This window comes from Belonocnema kinseyi, chromosome 2, assembly GCF_010883055.1.
Source record: "Belonocnema kinseyi isolate 2016_QV_RU_SX_M_011 chromosome 2, B_treatae_v1, whole genome shotgun sequence".
Taxonomy (NCBI): domain Eukaryota; kingdom Metazoa; phylum Arthropoda; class Insecta; order Hymenoptera; family Cynipidae; genus Belonocnema; species Belonocnema kinseyi.
In genome coordinates, this window is record NC_046658.1 from 67,719,130 (window position 1) to 67,745,653 (window position 26,524).

The window sequence follows — 26,524 nt, forward strand, 5'->3', positions numbered from 1 at the left end:
CTCAAAATTACATTCTGAAACAGCAGGATCAAAATGATTTCAACGGATTGAAATCTTAAATGAAAAAAATTCTCCATAAAAAAATTAAAAAATGTAAAAAAAATATATAAAATCCCTTAAAAAAAAGAGACTATCGATATTCGTCGAAAATTTTTTACTGAAAAACTATGCGCTTTTCGGAAAATTTGTCAAGAATAAAAAGTTCTTGTAATCAGCCGAGAAATACGCCTGAATTTTTCCGGAGCGTTTTGAGCAAAATTTTGAATTTTGCAAAAATTGTTCATATGCAAAATCCAAAATTTTACTCAAAACGCTTCGAAAAAATTCAGGCGTATTCCTTGGCTGATTACAAGAACTTTTTATTCTTGATGATTTTTCCAAAAAGCGCATCGTTTATTGTAAAAAAATTCATGAATGTTTTCAAAAAATTTTGTCATTAAGACGCCATTTTGAAAATACTAAAACGAAAAATCGATCTTTGAAACATGGATTCTCAAAGTTTAGACATTTATTCCACCCGTTAGTGAGATTCCAGGTTAATTACTGACTCGAAAAGCTTTGGAAAATGGTTCACAAAAAAAATAGGCACGAAAAATCACGTTTTTTTTTTTGTTTAAACTGCATTTTGGGATAATAAGAAAATTGTTTGAGGAATTTCATTGGCACCGTCGGAAAGAGGAGATCTTAAGCAATAAAAATATATGTGTCTCAATTTTTTCTAGTGTCGAATAGTCTTAGTTATTGGCCGTTGAAAAGCAGTGTACCGGTAGTGGCGTTTTGGCCGTTTAAGGGTTAAATGGTAAGCAAAGACATTTTTAGAAGAATGTTATTTTGAATATGTCATCTAATTTTTTATTGAATCTTAATTCAACTAATTTTAAAATCAAAATTCTTTTAATAAGAATATAATTTTTTTCTTTACCTCGTGTGCAAGCGTCGAGAGCACATCCTGCACCAGTTGCACCTCCTCCGATTATAAGGACATCGTACGTTTCTCCAGATTTGAGAGTTTTCAATTGATCTTCTCTTGAAGGAAGAGTTCGTCTCGGTGGTTTCTTTTTTACTTGCTCTGCATGAACCTGTAATTAAAAAGAAACTTTGAGATCAAAAAGCAATCTACGGTTTTTTAAACTATGCTGGGGAATACTTAAACTTGAGAACAAAATTTGAGCTCAATTAGTCATGTTACATTAAACGAAATGGAGGGATGTTAAACCACAGCTGTCTAACTCACATAATTTAAATTCTTCAGAAGAAACAAAAAATCCATTTCCAGAGTCAGATTATTAATTAAAAATAAAAACAAACATATCGAGAAGCTAGACTGAACTATTTAAAAAATTGATTCGAAAAAAATGACTCATTACTGAGGTACACTAGATCAAACACTTGTTTTTTGGTTTTGAAACTCTGGACTAATGCATTTTTGTTATCCTTAATCCTTAATAATATCCATAAATGCACCACAAGAAATATAAAAGCATCCTTAAATTATCATTTTAGTTTGTCAGTGAATTTTTTTTCACCAAGAATTTGGAAGAACTTTTTTCTTGATTTTGGTTTGGTTTGGTATGAAATTTTGGACTAATGGGATTATTTTTTTGAACTTGGCAAGTATAAATGAATGCATTCTCTCAAATTCAATATAAAAGTGCCGATTAATTACTAGTTTAGCTCATTAGTCAGTGTTTTTTCAAGAATTTGATGTTTTTTATTTTTTATTTTTGAAGCTTTGGATCAATGAAATCCTGTTTTTAAGTCTGTCATATTTGCACAGTGGAAAGGTGAAAGCAAAAACATAGTGTAAAATCAAAATCTCAACAAAAAAAATCAGCTTCCCAGCTGACGTATTGCTTAATTGATAACAACAAATTTTGGATTACAAAGAATCTTCCAGATAAGATCCGTAGGTTATCATGTCGGGATGATACTTGTTTTACCCTGTCCGAGTTGAATTGAGACGTTGATAAGAAATGAAATAGTCATCGAAAAAAATAACGATCCGTCACCGAGATGTTAAATTACTCAATACAGGAGGAAAAACTTGATAGAAAAAATCATTTAATTCCTGAGAAAATCAACGTTTTATGAGACGATTGTCTGTCTCAGTATAACAATTTGTCGCATTTAGGCCGTGATAAATAATAAAATAAAAATTTGTTGTTGTTGAACCATTAATATATTAAGATATATGCCTTTTGTATACATCGTGAAAAATTGTTTAATCACAAAGATTTTTATTTTAACATGAATTCGAATTTTTAAGAATTATCTAGCAATAACCCCATTTTCGGAAAATTGACAGTTACCTCCTCCTGCCTAACTTTTAATTTAATAAAAACGATTTTGTAAAATATGATGTTCTGGTTGCTAAGGTTTGACATCCTTCAAGTAATATTTGTTATAAATGATGTTTTCATTTTCGCATCCTACCCCATGTATCGAATTAATCTGTATCCGCAAATAGAAAAAACAAGTTTCATAATTTATCACAATCTTGCACACCCTTCAGTAATTGATCAGGTGTATGAGATTGTTTTTCAAGTTTTTATTACATAACATCTGATTCGGAAAAGTGTACTTAAACTTTACGAATATCTCTTTATCTTAAATCTTTCTATTTTTTGAAATTTTTGATTATCTTTATAATTTTCCTGATGAAGAGACACTCAATATGACGCTATTATCGGTAACCAGTGAGTGACAAAAGGAAGTTTTTAAAAAGCTTTGACGCCACTACATTTGAGTGATAAAATAAGCGGAACTTTCAGTTGCTATCATAGTATATTATATTTTTTCAATACGGCAACTACATTTTTTATTATATTTATATTTGGTTAAGTAATAATGAAGAAATAATTGTCTCAAATAAATTTCAGTTGTTATTTAACAAATTTCTTTGATTCTATTACCAGCTAATTAATAAATGGTTGATTCATCAGAACTTTTAGATTCACATTTGATATAATTTACACCACATTTGAAATAATTTACATCACATTTGATATAATTTATATCAACTTTGAAATAATTGACATAACATTTGATATAATTTACATTATTTTAAGATTCAAGCAAACTTAAGAAATAATTATCACGGGTGAAAACAACTCTCAAAAACATGGTCTGTTCATTAATTTCTTTCAATTTAAATCACACTTTACAAAAGTGAAAAGAAAATTGTAATTACATATGTAAATAGTAACAAGCGGCTGCTAGAAATTTAGGATAAATAAAGTAAGCTCATAATCAATAATTTTCATATTCCATTCATAACTTTCATTCATACATCCAGATTTCAATAGACAGATTATTTCTCAAGCAAGCATAACATCCATCACCAGATAAAGAATGTATATTATATGCACTATTATAAAAAAGCATAAAATATAAATCTCAAGAAGTAAAAGAACTCTTTTACTAATAGAGATTAAAAATGTTCTTCGAAAATAGAAATCGATAAAGAACATTGGCAAATAGTAAATTGTGCGTAATCGCACGCTCGAGCCCTCGAAGGAATTTAGACTTGTCAGTTTTATCAGGTTCAAACCAGAACCAGTTTCAATCCACCACTTTGACTCTAAAAAGTTAAATGATTTTAAAATTGACACATAAAAATATTTTATTTTAAGACAACAACGTTTACTGGGAACAATAATTATTTCAGAATTTTCCTACATAAATTAAACATACTCTACACATGTTATTTCGCATACTTGGTTATGTAACTTTAAGAGTTTGTGGAGACTGTCAGTGGATTTCGAAACTTAGCCGATCTATCTTCTTTTTCGTCTTTGTTTTAACAATAGAAAAATTTAAATTTTTACTACACTAATAATAAAACTCAATCAACCGTTAAAAAAATTGCTTTTAATTCCTAGGTTAGAAGAATTCAACTCTTAAAAAATTGACAATAGAAGGAGAAAGATGTTGAGTGTACCATCAGGTCGTGTATTAAACCTTAATTTAAATGCGTCTAGTACATTTAGAGAATCTATAAATAGCGGCAGTGTATCGCTACCTTGATTGCAAATAGAGTGACTATAAATGTCTCTATTACCTATTTACTTGTTGTGATATTTACAATTAATGGAGAACAATCTCTTTCGAAGGGAGGAACATTTTAAGCAGTAAAGATGTTCAATATTATCTTTAGGAAATAATTACTTTTGATTTCAATCATTCTTAATATTCGTTTTTTGAGAAAAAGTTATCAGATTCAGACTTACAGGAAAACGAACAAAAATAAACTATAGTCGCTCATGCTTTTGAATTAATTTGTAACGGATTTCGAGGTTGATTGTAATACTATATTTGGAGCGAGTTAAGAAAGATAAGACAAAGTATCAGTTTATATTTCAAATAATTTAAATTAAAGGCAATTTTTGGGATTTAAAATAATGTTTTCAAAGGCTCTTTGAAATTAACTTTTACTCTAGGAACCACAGGACCCAATAACCTTTTTAGATAATAATTACGGCTTATTCCTGTTTTTAATCAAATCTGCATTCGGAGTTAATAATTGAATCATTTCATTAGTTATTGTGTTAAAATTTTTTTTTTGTATTCTGATCCGTGAGCATTAAAAAAAACAAACGTTTTACACCAAAATTTGTGAAATTATCCAATTTCTCGTTCCAAATACAGATTTAATTAAAAACAGGAACAAGGGCTAATTCCATAAAAAGATGATATTTATGGAGCAAAAGGAGGCAATTACATTTTAAGGTTGGGCCCTGGATCCAAAGCCCTTAAACAAATATAAATGTTAAATCGAGAATGACTCTGAGAATGGTTAAACTGCGATACGCCATCTTGTGTCAAAAATCAGAACTAGAAAGAGCAGGTAGAATATAAAAGATGCATTTTAATTGTTGCATGTGTTTTTATGATTTTAGTGGTTCTAAACTATTTATTTCATACTAAAAATTAGTCTTTATTGAAAAATGTGTTTTTTTCTTCATGTAAAATGGAATTCTACCTGAAACGCTTTATTATGGATAAAAACTGATTATTATTATTCAATCATTGTTTAAAACTCAACAAACAATCGTAAAAAAATTGTATGCAAAAATTACAATAAATCTGTAAAATTCTAATTCAGAAAATCGGAATCAGTTTAAATTTAATATAAAATAACTATTATATTTGAATTTATAACTAATTTCATTTTAACTAAACTTTTTCTTTTTTTTAATGGAGAAAAGTAGAAATCAATTATCATTTCTGACATTATACCGTAAATTTGATTCCCTCCCCATATCTTACGTATTTTTTTCTGACTAACTTTGGTAATAAACTTGATACCTAATTAAATGTAGGTACATATGTACATCAACTTATTTCGCAGAAAGCATATTTATTATTAGAAAGTTTTTGTCGCAAATCACAAGTAATGTTGCAGCCCTGAAAAACAGCAATTTACAATATAATCTGTTTTACTTTTGGTTTTTAGTGATTCATTCGCATATTTGAAAAAAGCTTACATGAGAAATGTTTTTGACCACGTAACCACATTTTACGCAATTTATGCACGGCCACTTTCAGGGGTAAAAGTTTGATAAATATTGAAGTCAGACATTTTTGATCAGTAAATTTCTGAAGAGGAATGTTGAGAAAACTTTATGGTAGTTACCCCCAAACTTGGAGGATATTTATCGTTGAGCCATTGATTAATTGCAAAACGTGATACCTACCCTAAAGCCTATATTTGTCACTGAAAGACGTACTTACGGCATTGTCGGTTACGAGGTAGTAGCTTGTGAGGGCACCCGCCCCCACAGCACTTGCACCTGCTGCTAATAATCTTAAGGATGCCATTCCTAATATCAGAGTATGAAAGTCTTACACGGATCTGCAAATAAATAAAATCAAAATATTAGTTATGTAGTTATGTAAAAAATAAATAATTAGTTTAATACAGGTTGTATATAGTGATAAAATATGCTACAGTGTAGGTCAAAACAAAATAGTTTTTACAGGGTGTCCAGCGATTCTTAGGATTGAAATTCAAGATCTTTTGCAGCTTTTCTAGATCAAGAAGTCAAGTTTTTCCGGGTCTCATTTTTTTTTATCGAATAATGAAATACCGTTTGTTATAGATGTAAAAAATGTGCCATTTCATTTTTTATTGGCTAACAATTTTTAAATAAAGCAGAACCATAAATAAACAAATTCTTAACTTTTTGCGAACGTAAGTCGTCTCTGAAATCCTTGAAATCTTTGAGACCTTTGAAATCTTTTGAAATCTTTGTGAATTCGTTAAAATCCTTTGGAGTGTTTAAAATCTTTTTAAAATCTTGTAATTTATGTGAAATCGTTTGGGATCTTTTTAAATTTTTGTAAAATAATTAAAATCTTCGTGAAAGCTTTCTTTAATCTTTGTTTGTGAAGTCTTTTGTGTTCGTTTGAAATCTTAAAAACTTTTCAAATTTGTCGAAAACTTTTGTAACAGTTTAACATCTTTGAAATATTTTTGAAATATTTCGTGTTCTTTTGAAATCATTGAAATATTTGAAATCGTTTAAAACCATTGAAATGTTTCGAAATCTTTAAAATCTGGTGCACTTGTGTAATCCTCACGAAGTCTTTGGTATTCATCAGAAATCATTAAATCATTTTTAATCTGCGTTACATCTTTTGAAATCTTAGAAATCTAGTTTACTATAACCTTTTTAAAACTTTTGAAATCTTTTGAAAGTTTTAAAATCTTTGTGAAATCTTTAAAATCTGGTGTGCTATCCTCTTTTTTCAAATCTTTGAAATCCTTTAAATCTTTCGAAGTTTTTAAAAGTTTTGTGAAACTTTTGTTAAATATTTGTAATCAGGTACACAAGCCTTTTCAAAATTTTTGAAATCCGTGAAATCTTTGTTTAAATGTTCAAAATTCTTTTAAATATTTTTAAATCTTTGGCACATTTTGAAATCTTTAGTAATTTTTTGTAATCTGATGTACACTCAAAAACCGAGAAGTGAAACCCTTGAAAAATCCGTTTTATGACCATTGGTCATTCTAAATCTGAAACTGAATCAACATCGAAGTTTCCAGCTAACAATTTTTATAATTTGTAAAATGAATATCAACAAAAATGTATACTTTAACATTCTATATTAGCGGAGACGTAATTAAAAACGTATAGAATTATTCACAATATTATAATCTGTTCATTGCAATGTATAAAATAATGGTTATAAAGTCTGCAAAAAATGCCTAGAAATCTCTGTATTTATTCTGTAACGAATAAAAGGTCAATTATATCTTGATAAATAGTACATTTTTTAACAGCCAGATTTCTTCTAAACGGAAATGTTAAAAAAAAAAATAATTCAAGGTTCTTGTGAAAAATTCAAGAAGATTTCCAGGTTTTCAAGGGTAAAAAAAATTCGAGAGAAATTCCAGGTTTTCAAGGTTGCTAGACACCCAGTTTTAAGAAACAATGTCGAGGTGACTTTTCTATAATCTGTCGATTTCCGAAAAGATCATCCGCGATTCTGATGGAAAAATTAGAGACAAAAGCACACTTATAATTGCAAAATATTACATATTGACTTTTAAATAAAACCATTTTAAAAAAATTAATTGTTCGCTATTTTAGTTTAAAAGACGAGTCGTTGATTAGAATGCTCAAAACCAGTTTTTCTTATTTCTCACATTTATTCTATTTCATATCTTGACAAAATTCCTTCCAATTGTGCTAACTATTGTTAATAAAATTTTTAAAATACCATTCTTTGCATATTTCAGTACATTAAAATGAATTACTCTTGTATAGTTTTCCCTATTTTGCCTTAAAAAAAAAGACAAATTCAATTTCTCCTGTATTTTGCTCTTTGAAAAGACTCTATCTACCTTTAGTTTTTCAAATCGAAATAATATACATATTCAGTGAATGTAGGAATGTTTGTCGTATACCCAAGGAGAAGATTTTTGTAAAGGAAATTTAAAAAAAGTCTCGATAATGAGGAGACTAGCAAAAAAATGTCATAATTTATTCTAGTTCTATAACCGCGTTCCAGTTAACGTGTGATCTCGAGGAAATGATTCTGAAAGTTAATACATATTGTAAGGTTTCTGTTCCTGAAGAGGAAAATTCCCTCCTTTTTATTTTAAAAACGTGAGACGATTTTAATTGAAGAAAACAGAAATTTTGTTAAATTTTGTCCGACCGAAAATATGACCAAAAAACTAATATACAAGCTTTTAATTTTAAATAATGTCCATTTATTCTTTATACTTTTAAAAAGAAGTTGAGGACATGCGGGTATTCTTTCGTCTGATTCAGTTTCATAATCTTGACAAAATCGAGCACGTGAATGAATGCCAGACAGCTCCCAGACTTCGAGACGCTTGATAATTCGGTATCGCTTTATTATCTCAGCATGTACTGTAATTTACACTGTAAAACCAGCGGTTATAGTTTACTTCGAAATTGCAAGAAGAAATTTAATTTCATCAGAATAAAAAAAGGTATTCTCACAAACATTTTCAAAGTTTAATTTTTAAATTCGAATCTACACAAAAAAGTAAATGAAAAAGTTGTTGACATTAGCATAAAATTACTATAAAAAATTGTTTAATTTCAAGTTTGAGGATAATATTGCATTCTCATGTAAATTTCGGCAACTACACTGTTGCTGAATAATCAGTGATAATCGCACATGAGGGCATTACGTGTCTGAAGAACACTTGAGTACTAAAGCTATTTCTACAGCCATTTTAATTTACGGGATGTGCAGGAAAAATTGGTTTTAGCTGAATAGCAATTTCATATTTGTCAATCAAGCGTCGAAAGTTACTTACGCTACTAGAAGAATCTATATACATATGGCAATCAGTGCAACGCGCATGTTTAGGAAACGATAAAACTTTGAAGTTGAACTTGAAACTTTATGATTATTTTTTATTTCTTCATACATTAAATTCTCTCCAGATTATGAACATTATAATCATTAAGTCTATTAGAATAAATTAACTCGCTATAAAAATTATTTACATTTATAAATCACATTTTGAAAAATTAGGTAAGGAAACGAGAATCTTTGAAACTGAACTAGAAACTTTCTTTTTATTTTAATCTTTTTATTTCTACATACGTTAAAGTCTCTCCAGATAATGCACATTATAACCATTAGGTAAATTAAAATAAATTAACCCTCTTTCAAAATTATTTATATTTCTAAACCATATATTGAAAAACTAAATTACAATTTTTATTCAGAGGAAGGATACTTAAAAATAAAACATGTCCTAGAAAATGCATATTTTAAAGAAAAATAAAATAAAAGTAATTTTGCTGTTGATCGAGTTTAGATCAATCAAAATTGAATGAGTTCTGAATTCTTTTTACAGATCCAGAAAATATGTACCACAATTTTCAAATCGAATTTTTAAGCCAGTTTTAATTATTTTTTTACAAAATAAAAGACAATTAAAAAAATAGTTTTGATAAAAGAAGATAATGATGAGCAGTAATATATTAACTTGTTATGAAAGTTATAACGCATTCGTCCAATACCAAAGCTATATGACTGTTTTTTGACTAGGGTCCAAAATGCAGGCACGAGCAGGTGCGCGTGCTTTGCCAATTTCCTATTGTAAAATCTGTGGACTCTTTTCCAAGGAACAAATTCTCAACACACATTGTATAATAGGTATTTTATTTGTTCTAATCTATACCACTGCGTCAATTTTGTAATTGGAAATTAGTCGCATTAACTCTTTTTGTACACTAAACACTAAACACAAAATAATTTATTAATTTTAGTTGAGCTATCTCAAATATTAGAGCCTAATAAAAAATTAGGTGGCAACTGATCAGTTTTGTTAGCTTTTTAAAGCCATAATTAATTACTGTCACATGGCGCTTTTAAACTCATTCAAGAACTTAAAATATTCAAATAGAATATCTTTTTCTTTTGAAAAAGTAAGATGTAGGATTTTGCAAGTTTGATATGAACTTAAAAGTTTACCTTCGAAGAAAAAGATGCTCAATTATAATCCTTTTTATTATATTTCTATTAAAATTAAATAATAGTACTATAATAAACATGTCGACGTCAAATTTCAAGACATTTAAAAATAAATTCTACGTCATACAAATCCTTCCGAAAAAAATCGAGAAAAAGAAATATTCCTCCGCTTTAACGTATCAAGTTATGGAATACTACAGAATTGATATCTCAAATAAATTTAAGTTTTACCTTGAAAAATTTCGAACCAAAATTTGCTCGGTAGTTGTAAACTATAGACACTGCCTTTTTAACTATTACAATGGTCTACAAAATGACCTATTTGGAGCTGGGTGAACGGTAACTTCTCTAGGGTAATGTGGGCTCCGCTGAATGCAAAAATTACTATCATGTTGCTCAATTAGCTCTTGTTTACGAGATATCGTAAAGAACCCTTTTTCGTGATATACAAAAACTTTTAAACTTTTATTTTTCCCAGAAACATCAATTATTGATACTTTATTTAATAGCTATAGGCCTCAGTGAAACAGAAAATTACATATTGTACTCATTTACGATAATTTAAAAAAATCCTTTATTAACGAAAAAAATTGGATTTTTAGACAAAATTCGCAAACTTATCAAATTCAAGGTGCTGTTACAGGAATAAATTGAAGTCTCGTTTCAATGAAATTTTTCGCATTTTGTAGCCATGTATATATACTTTAACGAGTCAGAATTTCAACTAAATCGAATAAAAATGGACAGTTATGTCAAATTAACGGCGTGTCCAATGTATTCGAAAAAAAGTATTGTACCAAAAAATTAGTACGAAAAAAAAACATCAAACAGTTTGAATTTTTCAGTGGAAAATTAACTGTTATTCACTTCTAATTCTTTGACGCGGGTAATTAGTTATTAATTCAAAAGTGAAAAATGTAATAATTAAAATAAAATATTGAATATATAGATATTAATATTAATTACCTTGTTCACAATAATTGTCTACTAGTCATACATCTGCATGAATACTTAATGTCATTTGAAAATTTTAACTTTTAAATTAAAAATAAAAACTACTAAATTGGACAGTTATACTTCAAAAATTGGAATAGGAGCTCTGAAACGAAATCTTGCACTACTGGCGAACCTCCCGAGTAGTAATTAGTATAGAGTGAAGTGCTACTGATACTGATTACTGATAAGTGATGACGAGTAAAGGAAGCATTAGAATACTACGCCATCCTGCAGACCTTGGCAGACCCTCTGAGCACGTGGAGTTATGTAATACACAATCTGACCGAAGTCATCGCCTGAATAATTTTTTGCCACAAAAATTGCAGAAAAACACAAAAGACTTTCTCCTGCAAACACTTACACAGTTTTAATACCATCAATGTCAGAATTATTCTACCACAAAATATGTTCTCATTAAGTAATGCCGCACTATAGCGAACATTTCTATCCTTGATAAGTCGCAAGAAGGAGCCACTTTTATCTCAAAAAAATTAGCTCTCGCCGAATTTCCAAATTTAAAACTCCCTCACGAGTAGCTCAAATGCAAAAGTTGGCGAGTGTCACAATCTTAAATTAAAATAGAGCCGAGAGCCCCGTGCCAAACGTTTCTACATGTCCCTTGTACAACTTTTTTTTGTCGAAAATGCCTAACTGTGAACGGGAAAACACGACCTTTATACGTTCCAGCACTCTTCATCGGGAATTGAATGAATTTCATATTTAAATTCACTGTTAAAAAATCATATCTTTATAGTAAAATTGTTCTCTAACCAAATTACTCACTGATGTAACGCATTGCTTAACCGGACCTTGACTAGATTGTCTAATTACGGTAATTCATATGAATAATACTGCAAAGGAAACAGAGTCAAGCTTTAACATTACGTTTAGTTAAAATATCGATCGGGGTGTAGCTCTTTACCCCAATTAGAAAAATCATTTTTCAAACTCTAAAAACATAATTGATAAAAAGCAAGAAAAGGAAAAAAGCCATCTATTTTTTGGCTAGAAATCAACCAATTTTTTCGCATCAATTCAAAAATCCACTTATTCCTTTTTGAAACATATACATTTAACTTCAACTTTCGTTAGAAAAAGTGTGAAAGGTGTTGCCGTAAATTGACTGTCATATTTCATTTGGAACCTTTGACAATTGAAGTTTGGATTGTTGCAAAAAAAAAAAAGAAACGCTGATTGTCCCTCGAATTTGTCAATCAATTATGTTGTCAGTGGCTTTTATAATTTAAAGATTTGGGTTAAATTCTCGTTTTTTAATCTAGCAATTTCGATTACTTACAGTGGCATGAATTCCTCCTAGTTTTTTTTTCACGTCAAGTTTTTCAGAAACCAAATATAAACCATAGCATTCAAGCAAAACACTTTACTGGTTTGCCCGAGTTTTGTCACTTCTCACTGAAAAATTGACAGAGGTGCTAGCAGGTAGTAGTGGCTAGACGGTAGAAGTGCTCGTGAAAAAAATTGCTTAGACATTAATTTAATAGACGTAGTTGTAGACGGTCTACTCCACAGAACGCGTCTAGGTCTGCTCTGCCACAACTACCCGGTGCCAAATTTCGACAGATGTGCAACTGCCGACCTGACCTGCCGACTGCCCGACGAAAATTACTTTTTCGCAGGTCGCCGCCCCCGTCGTAGAGTTGCGCCGGTCATGAAACGGGAATGGATAGAGGCAAACTGTCAAACAAACGCTTGCACGGGGCAGATGGCACCACCTCATGGTGTGTCATTTCTTAGAGCTATTTCTCGTTATTTCAGTCTTTTTGGGTAGAAATAAGGTTTCTCCTTGCTATAGATATCAAAATAAAGGCAATATATATTTTTAATTGCTTTATTTTTATATTTTGTTAATAGTAGGGAACAAACCATTGAAATTTCCTGTCAAAACGCTTCTGCAGATTTTTCAGCTTGTGAACAAACCCTTTCGGGGGGAGGGGGGGATAAGAGACCAACAAGTTAACTAAAAAAGAATAAATCCAGGATTAATTCAATAACCATAGTTGGTCAAAAGGTAACCTAATAATTATTTAGAAAAGTGACTATCGACCCGAAGTGTGGATGATTACACAAAACTTTTGTGGCGCCCTCATAACACGAAACACGTGATGTGACTGATTGTATGTTTTTAAAGCCGCAGAAAATGAATGTATCAGTTTAATAAAAACAATAACAATAATCATTTGTCAGCTTTTTGGTGAAAATACAAATATCATGAAAATTTATTTTTTTCGCAAATTGCTCCACCAATTTGCAGACCCTTTGCGAACGAAAAGGATAAACTTAGACTGTTTTCCTTTTAAAAAATAACTAAAAAAGAAATTAAATGTTTCATATACAATTCTTATTTTGTTTTACAGTTGACAATGCGTCATCGTATGTGACTCGCCGAAATGTTGAACAATTTTTCTGAACAATTTAAGATTTTTAGAGTACATATTTAAAAAGAATAACGCCCTCCCCCCCTCCAATTATAACGCATCCTCTGGAAAAAGAAAAGTGTAATAAATATAATATAATAATAATAATATTATAATATAAGGTGTTCCGCGTTGATGTCGCGGTAGGGCTTGATCTCTCCTCTCATGACTTTGACGGCAATTTTGGCGGTAGCATTGCTACTGACAGGGTTTCCCATGCTAAATCGGCTGATAACGAAGAGGACAGGGACTAAGTAGAACACCAAAACCCATCAATAAAAAATGGAGAATATATTTAAGATTTTGAAACGCTTGTCGCTTCCCGAGGATCGTCGGGGCGCCTCTGGAGCCACAGCTGGGGGCCACAGCATGCGGGACGGTGGCGATGGTGAGCTGCGAGATGGTCAGGCAGATCTCACTAATCAAGCAGCTGGCCTGCTGAGGTTGCTTTGGCTAGCGCTAGCTATTTGCAGCCAACCACCTCGACAGAAATACGGTGGGAGATCATCAATTGGGATACCACAATGAAAGAGGAATTAGTGCGTCTCTATTACGAAAGTACGAAGTTTGAAACAAAAATGAAAAAGGATACAATTTAAGAACAAAATTTGCTGCAAAGTATCCTAATTTACAAAAAGTCGCACCAAGAGATCTTATCGCTCAGGTGAAGGGCATCAGGACTAATCTACATGTTACAGAAGACCGAGCAATGGAGATTAAACAACAGGTTGATTTGGCGTGGAAAAACGACGGCAATGAACATCAGTTAGAGAAAGCCAGATGGTAGCACTAAGAAGAATGGTAGCTATAAGAAAGCATCCAGTGGTGACTGTTGTCACCTCCAACGCTCGTGGCCGCTCGTAATTGTATACCTACAACATCATCGCAGGAGGCTTCAACCATCGTATTAAATTATTTGAATTAACTTATGACATTCTAATTTCATCAATCACTTGACTTAGTCCGTGGCTATGATGTATAACCGGGTTTACCCGAGTAAAAGTTTAATAATAATAAAGCATCCAGAGGTGACTGTTGTCACCTCCAACGTTCGTGGCCGCTCGTAATTGTGTACTTTACAACAACATCGCAGGAGGTTTGAAGCATCGTATTAAATTAGTTGAATTAACTTATAAACATTATAATCTCATCAGTCACTTGACTTAGTCCGTGGCTATGATATATATAGCCGGGTTCACCCAAGTAAAAGTTTAATAAAAAAAAAATAAAGTGTAATAAATAAGAAATGTTATAAATAATAAATTATAATAATATATAATAAAGCATCCCAGTAACAATGATGTGATTGGGACGCAAAGATTGGCATTAAGAAGAATGGACATATCAATGCCTTTAGATGCGTACCAATTGCATTTTTGTCCGAAAAATAATTCCGGCATTCATTTTATTCAATATTTTGCCGACAGGATTAAATGGCATTGACACGGTTCGATACTTGGTTCGTAAAAGGCATTGCATAAAATAAAATTTGGCGGTTCGCTGAGTATCATTGAATGCATTAAATGGCATATAAACTCATATAGGCATTACAAGCAAATCACTGTAATTCTTTGAAGTTTGTACGCATTGCAAATGATTGAAATCAAACGAGTTTTACGCAGTAAAGCGCATTTAATAGCATTTCGGACAAAATTGTCATCTGTACGCATTTAAAGGGATTGAAATGTCCATTTTTTAATGTCAGTCTATGCGTTCTAATCAACTCCTTCTTACCGGAATGGCTTTGAGCTCCCCAGAATCTTGAAAAAGGGGTGTTATTTGGTACATTATACGAACTAACTTTTAGTGAAATTAATTGATTCACGAGTAAAAATTGCGACTCTGATAAATGGTTTAAAAATTAAAAGACAAATAGAAATTTTTCAATTAAGCAGTGATGAAAATATTAATTTCTAAAATGTCCAAAGAAAATAATCTTCCACAAAATCGAATATACGGGAGATGTGTATGCTTTCGTAAGTCAGGGTAAAAACTGCCACTTTTGGGTTTGCGTGGGGGATATTTTTAATAGTTGAATTTAGTTAACGGAGATAACTAATGAAATTTGCTATCGAAACGTTCATATTTTTGGGTTACGTAATCCCATGTGTCAATTTGAAAATACACAGAATCACTACTGCGCATGCCAGAGATACCCGCGTTCTGAAACCACTGCTTGTGAACAAACCTTTGCGTTTGATTGAATCGAAACTTGACCGCGGATTTCAAACAGAAAATGAACAATTTTCTATTTAAACCATGGATTATAGAATCATAAATGCTTCATAATAATTCGTTCTCAAACAATTATTATCCTCAAATAATATTATAAAACATCAGATACAAACTGCCAAGTGTCATCACAAGATTAAATATCATAAATTAGCAGAAATGAATTCTTGAATTTCCCATCAAGGTCATGGAATTTTATATTTATTCAACTCTAAAAAAACAAAATTTTTGCCAAAATAATATTTAAACATTAGTTTTTATTTTCTCAAGTAGAATCGTCTAATTGAAATATTATGACATTAATATATATTAAAATTGAATACCCAGTAAACAATCGATTATCGAAATAGCATCAAATGCCATAAAATACCAATATTTACTGATAAAAATGTTTTTTTCCCAAAAATCGACCATTGAAATAAATTACGTCAGATGTTTGAATGCCTACAATCATGATCCAACCAATCGCAGAGCTCGAACTTGGTTCAAAGTTTCAAATGCACTTTCTCTTCTCAATTTTCTCTTGGTTCGTGGCTTGTTGTTCGTGGTCGTCACTATTTGTCGAAAATAGCAGCACATACTTTTACTCAATTTCCTTCAGAATGTTCCCAGCGACTTTGAATTTGTGCATAAGAGTTTGACGAGCATAAGAAAGACTTGTTCCAAATCAAGAAAGACGTGAAAATATCCTGGGATCCTCGTCGATGCGGATCAAATCCTGATTTCTTTCTTGGCCAAGATCGACTATATCCTTTTTTCACATTCCCATCCGCCTACAAGATTTCACACGTTTTGCTCCTTATGCTGCTACACACAAAATGTCTTGTTTATATTTCGATAAATGCACGCGTTGATGAAACTATCCCCGTGATTTTTTCGCCCTAAAGTGTCTTCTGCGTAACCAATGTGGCCAATCATCACCGGTCCATTTTAAACGAATGCACCAAGACCTCTCACGTCCGAAGCAAGTGCAGTCTGTCAATGTTCAAACAAGCTGACATTTTCTCCAATTTCGTTTCGAAGTAGGTTTGAAAAATCGAATTCAAGTTACAACCGACATGATGAAGAGCAGTGCGTGCACAACGAAGAAGGAGAGCAAGATGCGAATTCGTGCTTTTCCGGTAAGTTTGTTTTTTTAACAATTCTGAAGTCGCTTTTCTCTGTTTATTTATTCAATTCTTCTCTAACCTAGTTGCTGTCTTTATATTTTATCAGCTATATAGTGAGTTCTGGGTCACTAAACAAAGATTGTATTTTTATCCCTCGATAATGCTTTTTCGTCTAATTCAAGCACTTTTATGTTTTCATGAAAAAACTTGGTATACAAATTGAAAAAGAAATTGACAAATGATTCAATAGAGAGTGTAGTTTGGGTAAGATTTTTATTTCCTTTGCCTCCGGCAATCGCTTATTCGTGTCATTGACGAGATATTAAAAAGTCATATCTGGCCCCACAATCTTTGTTTTGCTTTAAATCAAATTTGTGCCTACTTTATCTTATTTGTTTTTATTTTTCACTTAATCCAGAAACTGGCTTTTTCTATTTGAATGTTATTGGAAACATTATGCATTTAGGAACCCGTAGTGCTCTCAAATCTGGTGAAAGTGAACATCATTTTAATAAAACTATTTAGTGATTCGAGTAAAAAATTACTCACTCTTAAGAGCTTCATTCTAAAATAGTCAAATTTTAAAGCATACATATTTAAGTGGTTTAATTACGCTCGTAATACAATCATATATAATTAGCAAAATGTAGAGTATACAGGAAATTTAATGCATTTTATAGTCAAAAACGAATGTTAGCTTACAAAGGTATTCTATAATTATAAAAATCTAATTCAATTGTTTTTATCAAAATGCTCGGCAATCCTAAAACAAGATTTTGCCAGTATAGCCTAATCCCAAACTCCAAAACTCTGACTTGCAGTCGTAGTATATAATCCAATTAAAAAATATTGTTTTCTTTGTGATTTCCGAGAACAAATATCTCTAAAATTCGCTGGCTCAAAGCCCTCAAAAACCTAGACATTTTTCGCACATTGTCTATAGGTATTTGAACCAATATTATTCGCAGTAAAAGAAAAATCTCCATTATTCGCAGAAATAACTTTATTATTAACTTCAAATTTCAAAACAATACCAGTTGCTTCTGTCAAAAATATTTCTTCGTAAAGCTCCTCTTTATTAAAGATAAAATCACATTCGTTGGTATAGCAACTGGAAATGACGAACAAAAGAGCGTGACTTGACTTTCTTTTGCAAGTTGAAATCAAAATTTCCGTCCAACTTTACTGCAAAATAAAATTTTTTTAAAGAATATAAACCACTTGAAAACGTCAATAGGCACATGTCAGTCCCGGAATCAACACGAAATTATATTTATGGAAAACTTTTACGCTTACTGTGTGATTACTCATCCTGAATTCTATTTTAAAAGAATAAAAAATAAATTACATCAAGACACTATTTTTAACGATTCGCATTCGAAGAAAGCTTTGAAGTTTATGATTGTTTGCAACTCTTAACGTCGGCAGTAGAAATTAGCGATGGATTGTCGTCGATATGCAGCACAATATACAGGGTCTATTGTTCCAAGTTCATCTGGAGTGAGGGGTGAGATAACCCCCACTGCAGGGTTATGTCGATTCAGCAATGCAAATCCCTTTATGATCACCGAAACCCTTGTGAGGGCTACTGCCTTTTCCCCATTTTTAAACAATTTGAAACTATTTTAATATAATTATAACCATTTATGTGTTTCATTTTCTAAACTTTCTTATGATGTCATAGTAAGAAGCAATCTTATCAAGAATTCCGCCTTGTAGAATTAATTCTAGGCCTTTCTCTGTATTGAACTTGAGATTCTAAGGATTCTTTTTATTTTTTACTTAGACGACTATGGATGAAAAGTATGTGGAAAATATCTGGGCTTTATTGAAAAATGCTATCCAGGAAATTCAGAAAAAGAACAACTCTGGACTTAGCTTTGAGGAGCTTTATCGCAATGCATACACAATGGTTCTCCACAAGTATGGGGAGCGTCTTTACACCGGGTTGAAAGAAGTCGTCACACAACATCTGGAGAACAAAGTTCGGGAGGATGTTCTAAATTCGCTTCACAACAATTTCCTGCAGACTTTAAATCAGGCGTGGAACGATCATCAAACTTCGATGGTCATGATTAGGGACATCCTGATGTACATGGACCGAGTTTATGTTCAGCAGAATAACGTTGATAACGTTTACAACTTAGGACTGATCATATTCCGAGATCAAGTAACTAAGCGTTTTGATTTATGGATTTAATTAGAGTTGTAGTTTAAAGATTTTTCCCAATGTTTTTAGTATTTTTTAATTGAAATCCCTTCAGTGTTTAATGAATATTCGACGATAATAGCTTCATCAAATTTCTTTTCGTTTTCAATTAAAAAAACTTTTACCTAGAGTTTCAAAAGCTTTCATGTTTAGAAGCTTCCCAATTGTAAGATATGAAGGTAGTATAAAAAATTTGATTATATAGAATTTTAAACTTTGTCACTCAAACTTGCTTAAATTCGTAGGTTGTGAGATACGGCTGTGTACGGGACCACCTAAGAGAAACTTTACTGGACATGGTGGCTCGCGAACGAAGAGGCGAAGTCGTTGATCGCATAGCGATTAAAAACGCGTGCCAAATGCTGATGCTACTTGGCATAAACAATCGTCTCGTCTACGAAGAAGACTTTGAGAGGCCCTTTTTGCAACAGAGTATAGACTTTTATAGGGTAAATATTTTCCTATAGTTTTCAGGGTGTCTACCCTATCTGGAAAAACTGGAATTTTTATATACCTGGAAAAACATGGAATGTCAGGGATTTCTTTTTTAAAGCCCGGGAACTTTTCCGAGAGGCTGCCTAATTTTTTTTTAAATTGCAATGTAATATTGAATCAATCTTTCTTCATCTGTAAAAGTAGCTTTACATCACTGTAGTTAACCTTTTTTTTGTGAATTCGTTCTTTTTTTTTAATTAAGTGTTTTTAACTGAAAATGTAACTATTCTAAGTTTTATTGAACATTGATTGTTCTTAGTTCGAAAATCAAGTATCTGGTTGAAAAGTCATTTTTTTGCTGTTTGAAATTGAATCTTTTTGGAAGGAAATTAATTTTCTTTGTTGAATATTCATACTTTTGCTTAAAAATGTTAACAGTTTTTTTGCATTGTTTTTCTCTCCTGGCTGAAAAATCTTTTTTAATCAAAAATTCAACTCCTCTTAAAAAATTGCCTTTTTTTGTTGAATTCAACTGTTTCTGATTAATTTTTTAAAATATTTTTCATTGGAAATACCAATTACTACATTTTGCGTTAAAAACAAAATTTTAATGAAAATGTAATATGTACTTGGTTGAAAGTTTAACTTATTTGTTAAAAATTTGGGTTTTGCCGTTGATTCATAATTTTAAATAAAAATTTATTTCTTTGATCGAAAAATGAGCTATTTGGCAAAAATTATTTTTTTCTTTGACTGGAGATTAATTTTGTTTTAAACTGTAAATGTGACTGTTCCAGTTGAATATTCCATCGGTTTGATTAAAAATTCATCTCTTTCATTCAACATTTTTTTTCTAATGTAACGATTTAGTTTTTAGTTAAACAAATATCTTTTTTCGGTTAAAAATTCGTCTTTTTAGTAGAAATTAATCTTCTTCGTAGAAAATGAATCTTTTTGGTTAAAAATTCAATTATTCCACTTAAAGATTCATTATTTGATTTAAGACTGCATCTTTTTGGTTTAAAATTGAACTATTTCAGTTCAAGATTCATCATTTTACTCAAAAATTCATCACTTTGTTGGGAAATGTACACATTGTTCTTAAATTAACTTTTTTTATTGAAAATTATTATTTTTTTACTAAACATATTACTATTCGATTTGAATAGTTCTTAATTTTAGTTGGAAATTCATTTCTCTAGATGCACTTTCATTTTTTAACCGATAATCTAACTATTCAATTTTTGGTTTACAATTGATCTTTTTTTTAGTGTAAATTCATGTATTTTGTTGAAAATTCATCTATTTTTATGTAGAAATTAATATTTTTCGATTGAAAATTCACCTTTGTGGTTGAAAATCAACTATTCAAGTTAAATATTCATCATTGTGGTTAAAAATGCATGTTTTTGGTTGAACATAAAACTACTTGCTTGAAAGTTAAACTATTTTGTTAATAATTCATATTTTTTGTAAAATTTTTATAAAATTTAATTATTTGGTTGACATTTAAACTCTTTTTTTTTTTGATTAGTGAAAGTATCATTTTAATTGAAAATTCATCTCTGGTTTAAAAAGAGGTATTGTGTTTAAAATTATTTTTTTCTGTGACTACAATGTATTTATTTTTTTAAACTGAAAATGTAACTATTCCAGTTGGATATTTCATCATTTTCAGCTCAAAATTCATCTCCCGTTGAATATTAATTTGTTAACTATTTAATTTTTTGTTGGAAAATTATATATTTTTAATCGAAAATTCGTCATGATTGGCAGAAATCTTCTTGGTTGAAAATTCATCTTTTTGGCTGAAAATTCAGTCAATCTCGTCAAAGATTCATCATTTTAATTAAAAAATAATCCTTTTAGTTTAATATTTAATTATTCTATTTGCAGATTCATCACTTTAACTAAAAATTCATCATTTTAGTTAAAAATTTTCATTACTTTAATTGAATATTCATTTTTTTGTATAATAATAAAACTACATGGATGAATGTTAAACTCTTTCGTTAAAAATGGATCTTTTTTGTTTAAAATTCATCTATTCCAGTTGAAGATTTGTTTTTTGTGGAATTTATCACTTTATTTGAATTTTTTTTAGCTAAAAATTTAAACTATTCGATTTTTTCTTGAAGACTGATATTTTTTTGTTCATAATTCAACTGTTTGGTGCAATGAAAAATTATACCTGGAAAAAACCTGGAATTGTCAGGCAAATTTTTTCCAGGATTTGAGTAGAAACCTTGAATTTAATTAATCTAAAATAAATATCTTTTACTCAATTATTTTCCTTTATCTTCTAGATGGAATCGCAAAAGTTCCTAGCTGAAAATAGCGCATCAGTGTACATAAAGAAAGTCGAAGCAAGAATTAGTGAGGAATCCGATAGAGCTAAACACTACCTGGATGAATCAACCGAGCCACGAATAGTTGAAGTTGTAGAAGAGGAACTGATTAAGATTCATATGAAAACGATTGTCGAGGTACTTGAAAGTCCTTCTAGAAGTTGAAATATTGTGTTAAACATTAAATTAATGATCTTTCTAAATTAAATTCACAGATGGAGAATAGTGGAGTCGTGCACATGCTCCAAAATCAAAAGACGGAAGATCTAAACTGTATGTATAAATTGTTCTCCAGAGTGACAGATGGACTGCGTACAGTCTGCGACTGCGTTTCTCAGTTTCTTCGTGAGAGAGGTCGAACTTTGGTCCAAGAGGATCAGGAATCGACCACAAATGCTGTTTCTTTCGTACAAAACTTGTTGACTCTAAAAGACAGATTCGAGCATTTTCTGCATTATTCTTTTAACAACGATAAACTCTTCAAACACATGATTGCAGCAGATTTCGAACATTTTTTGAACCTCAATCCCAAGAGTCCCGAGTATCTTTCGCTCTTCATTGACGATAAACTGAAGAAAGGAGTCAAGGGAGTGAGTACTAATTTATTTGGTAGCAAACCTTGTTATTTCAGACATTCATTCATTTTCAAACTGCCTCTCTGATAAGTGATGCTCTTTGCCATTTTTTGTATATTTTGTCTTTAAATCCGGTCTACATTCTTACTCTCAAAATAAAAGTATAAACACTTTTATGATTTTATGCTTTTTATTGATTTCAGATGACTGAGCAAGAAATCGAAGGCATCCTTGACAAGTCAATGGTCTTGTTCAGATTCCTGCAAGAAAAGGATGTATTTGAGCGATACTATAAGCAACATTTAGCCAAAAGACTTTTGCTGAACAAGTCCGTGTCTGACGACAGCGAAAAGAATATGATATCTAAACTCAAGGTTCGTTTAACTCTAGTTCCTTAAACTCTATTTTAATTTTATTTCCATGAATTTCCCCCCGAGTACTGCCAGATGCGATTTGATAAACAACCTAGTTCTGATAGACGCAAGGGGCCTTCAACGTCGAAGTGGACCTTTTCCTCGCCATGAAAAGCCTGCGTGTCGAACCTTTCAATAATTTATTGGGCCCTATCATTTTCCAATGACGAGTCTATCGCTCTGCAAAGTTATCCCAGTCCTCATCCAGTCCTTTCATTCCCGTCAGACTCGATGAAAAGTAAGTGTATGCTCTGTAAACCATGCTGAAAGCGATTTGTCTCCATTTTTAAATTAGTATCGTATGCAAAGAGAAAAGAAATTAAACGACGATGGGCACAAGGTCTGCAAATCCGGGATTTCAAGTAAATCCTTTTTAATTGGAATTGAATGTTGGCAAATAGCATTTTGATAAAGTTCCAGTCATAGAAACTGTTTATATGGAATATCTAGAAATTTAAGGACGTTCTGCTCTTCTTAAAAAAGTCAATTTAATGTGCTTTCCGAAATTTGCTAGAAAGAATGCAAACAGCCATGTGATAGCTGATATTAGTGGCACGGTCATACAGAATTGTCGCGGAACTTGTTCGCATGGTTTAGTGAAGCTTGCACTTTATTTTCAAATCAATACGAGTGACTTTGCGACCTAAAATTACAGCTATTGCAGGACTTTGCTAATTATTGACTTGTTTTTTTAGTGTCTCTAATAACTAGAAATTGCTTTTGATTTTTGCAGACTGAATGCGGATGCCAGTTTACGTCGAAATTGGAGGGTATGTTTAAAGATATCACGCTGAGCAATACTATTATGGATGAATTTAAGGAACACGTAAATAGTGCTGGGGTAAGTTATAATAATCCTCCCACGATAAACCTTACACATTTTCTGTCAGAAAATTCTTGCACTTGACTTTGATTTACCGAATAATTTTATTCAGATCATTTTTAAGTATTTTATACTCAAAACAAAAATAAAGTATTTAGGGTAGAGGCACCAATTATCTAGGGTGTGCCGATTCTCAAGGACCGTAATATATTTTTGATAATAAATAGTGAATTATAATTAATATAAATTTGACGGAAAATGGCCATTTTCTGAATATATTACGTTGGTTAGATCGAAATTTTTAATCCGAATATTCAGTTACTCAGGATGACCACCCACCCGGAATAGCCGGGAGAAAAATGTTACATCTGGAGATTTTCCTTATTTCATTATTCGCACATTTTGCAATTCTAAAAGTGTTTAGAATAATTAAACTTTAAAGGTTCACAATATTTCCTAAACTATTTAGAATTTTGCAATTTGGAATGGTGAAGATGACAGTGACTATTGATTTATCAGAATCACATATTTCAGTAAAAAAATCTATCCAGTCGTTTTAAATGTAGTTTGATACTATGTGACAAATAATGATATATTAAACCCCTTTAAATCGTCTATAATTTTAATTTACAATTAGATTTTGAATGTCGAATTTTAAAACGGTTTAATTTTTGAGGCCTTGAAACTAAAGTTAAATTAATTTTCAGATTAATTCGAATTTCAAATCGTACAATGTTGTAGTTTCAAATTCAGATATTCAAAATTTTAGGACCATTTCGCTTTTGAATATTTTAAAATTTCATATTAAAAGAATTGATAGTTTTGAATGTAATAGTTTTAGATTGAAATATAAACTAATTTTAAATTGAAAAGCTTTAAATTGTACAATTTCAACAAATGAAATCACATTATTTTTAAACGATTTAAATTTACTTCAAATAATTGAAATTTCAAAGGTTTTGGATATAAAAAAGTTTTAATATCACCATTTTTGGCGACTAAAATTTTTTCAGTTTTAAATTAAGTTCACATTCGTTCAAGTTTTAAAGTTCGGGAGTAGACATTTTTCATTTTTAACGTTTCCCATTTAAAATCACTATTTATTTCGAAACATTTTTTTGAAAATAATTCAATTAATTTTTTCATTTTAGAAAAAATTGCCTTAGTCAGCTTTAATGTTAACTTATAATTTTATTATGCAATAATAATTTAAAATTCTAAAATTTCAGAAGATATGCCTTTGAACGATTCAATTTAGTTTTCAATATTACATTGTCAAATTTTAATCTCGTTAAATTTAAAATTATTCAAATTTAAAAGTTTTCCATCTTTAATTATTGAATTTTGAACGCTTTTAGTTATAAAGAATACAATTTCAATTCCTCTGAATTTTAAATGACCCAATTTTCAAAATTCGAATCTTAAAATATTCATTTTTTAACGTTTTGACATTGTTATATTTTCGAAATTTTCATCTAAAATCATGCTAGTTTCGTGATTCTCGAAATCAAATTAAACTTGTTAGATTTTTAGTGCTTCGACTTAGAAACTATACAATTCAACTCCATTTTCCAATTAAATTGTCCAAAATCGTTTGTATATATTTTTTAATTTCAGGCGCATGCAATGCGAAATTATTAATAATTGTTTCAAAAATATTTAAAACCTTATAATTAATAGAAATTGATGCTTTTATATTAAATTGAAATTCAGAGACATAAGCACACTATTTGCGCGTGTGCATTTCTTACTAGTGTGCAATAAAATGCATCTCTGTATTTTCCTTTATTAGACCCACAAATTTGCTTATCCTTCTTATCATATGATTTAAAGTCAGTTTCTTGCAAAAAGGCTTCCTGATATTTATCGGCTTCCACAATTTATAATATATGTGAAAAACTATGGGTCTCGCAAAGAGAGATTCACTGGGAGAGAGCCGGGAGACGAAAATTTTAAAAATAGTGGCCACACTGGCTACCATACTTCCAAGTGATTGGATAATGCATCTCAGGAAATGGTTTCCAAGCTTTTTTTTAATATTGTTTAAAAAGTGTTGTTCCACAATAAAGAATGATTAAAACGTTATTATAAAATATTTAAGAGATTGAAAGCTGTGTGTTTTATGGAAGTTTTTGTATAGCAAAAAATGGTTTCTTGTCAGTAAGGTGATTAAAACGGTTGCACACTAAACTTTTCGTTATTGTTATCGTTTCGCAAGAATTTGATTTAATTTCCTGTTTGAGGTAACGCTACAGCCACAAAACTAAAAAATGGTCTGAAAATTTTTTTTACTTTTTTAAATTTTGACTAAGTAGTCATAAATGATCAGAAATATGCTTTATGAAAAAAAAAACATTGAGTTCAACTTGTTTTAGGTTGAAGATTGTTGAGGCTTATCGGGCTCTACTTATTTATTTTACTTTTTTTTCAAATTGAATTTTAATAAAAAATATTATTTCTTCCAGACGAATTTGCACGGTGTGGATTTAAGTGTTCGAGTTTTAACCACCGGCTTTTGGCCAACGCAATCTGCTACTCCGAAATGTAGCATCCCTCAAGCACCACGAGATGCCTTTGATGCCTTCCGTCGTTTTTACCTAAATAAACATAGTGGACGTCAGTTAACTTTACAACCACAATTGGGTAATTTTTACTCCTAATATGATTTTTAAAACGATTTTTGGGCAAGACTACAATATCCGTGGCGGCAAAGTTTCAATGTGGATTCTCATTGGATTTTTAGCGACAAGCATGAATTTGAAAGTTTTAAATCGATATCTCGAATAGTTTTCGATTTATCGATTTTTTAAACATTTTCTTTAATGTACATAATTTCTTAAGTTCATTCCGACCAGTCACAGTCGATATCTCGAAAACAATAGGAGATATCGATTTAAAATTTTCAGATTCGTCTTTCAAAAAGTGCTGCAAGAAATCCTATAGGAATCCACAATATATATGTACACGGATAAACTATGTA

At 30.7% G+C, this 26,524-nt stretch overlaps 2 protein-coding genes across 9 annotated transcripts in view; one reads left to right on the top strand and one right to left on the bottom strand.

Moving 5' to 3' along the window:
* The window catches only part of LOC117182347 (glycerol-3-phosphate dehydrogenase, mitochondrial), a 25,661-nt gene extending 13,037 nt beyond the window's left edge, over positions 1 to 12,624 (bottom strand). Inside the window, exons 1-3 of one of the 4 annotated variants that reach the window (XM_033375542.1) lie at positions 12,263 to 12,624; positions 5,734 to 5,854; positions 923 to 1,079 (exon numbers count right to left, since the gene is read on the bottom strand). In XM_033375542.1, coding sequence (XP_033231433.1) covers positions 923 to 1,079; positions 5,734 to 5,820 — 244 coding nt within the window. In that variant the 5' untranslated portion in view covers positions 5,821 to 5,854; positions 12,263 to 12,624. Of the gene's footprint in view, positions 1 to 922; positions 1,080 to 5,733; positions 5,855 to 10,935; positions 11,112 to 11,326; positions 11,477 to 12,262 lie in introns of those variants that run through there. The other 3 variants (XM_033375520.1, XM_033375535.1, XM_033375527.1) reach the window with 3 other exon arrangements.
* Positions 12,625 to 16,175: 3,551 nt separating this feature from the next.
* Positions 16,176 to 26,524, top strand: part of LOC117166854 (cullin-3) — a 14,590-nt gene continuing 4,241 nt past the window's right edge. For 3 of the 5 annotated variants that reach the window (XM_033351214.1, XM_033351217.1, XM_033351216.1), the window contains exons 1-8: positions 17,893 to 18,319; positions 18,528 to 18,911; positions 19,196 to 19,399; positions 21,692 to 21,871; positions 21,949 to 22,323; positions 22,512 to 22,682; positions 23,455 to 23,562; positions 26,010 to 26,187. In XM_033351214.1, coding sequence (XP_033207105.1) covers positions 18,182 to 18,319; positions 18,528 to 18,911; positions 19,196 to 19,399; positions 21,692 to 21,871; positions 21,949 to 22,323; positions 22,512 to 22,682; positions 23,455 to 23,562; positions 26,010 to 26,187 — 1,738 coding nt within the window. In that variant the 5' untranslated portion in view covers positions 17,893 to 18,181. Of the gene's footprint in view, positions 16,754 to 17,892; positions 18,320 to 18,527; positions 18,912 to 19,195; positions 19,400 to 21,691; positions 21,872 to 21,948; positions 22,324 to 22,511; positions 22,683 to 23,454; positions 23,563 to 26,009; positions 26,188 to 26,524 lie in introns of those variants that run through there. The other 2 variants (XM_033351218.1, XM_033351219.1) reach the window with 2 other exon arrangements.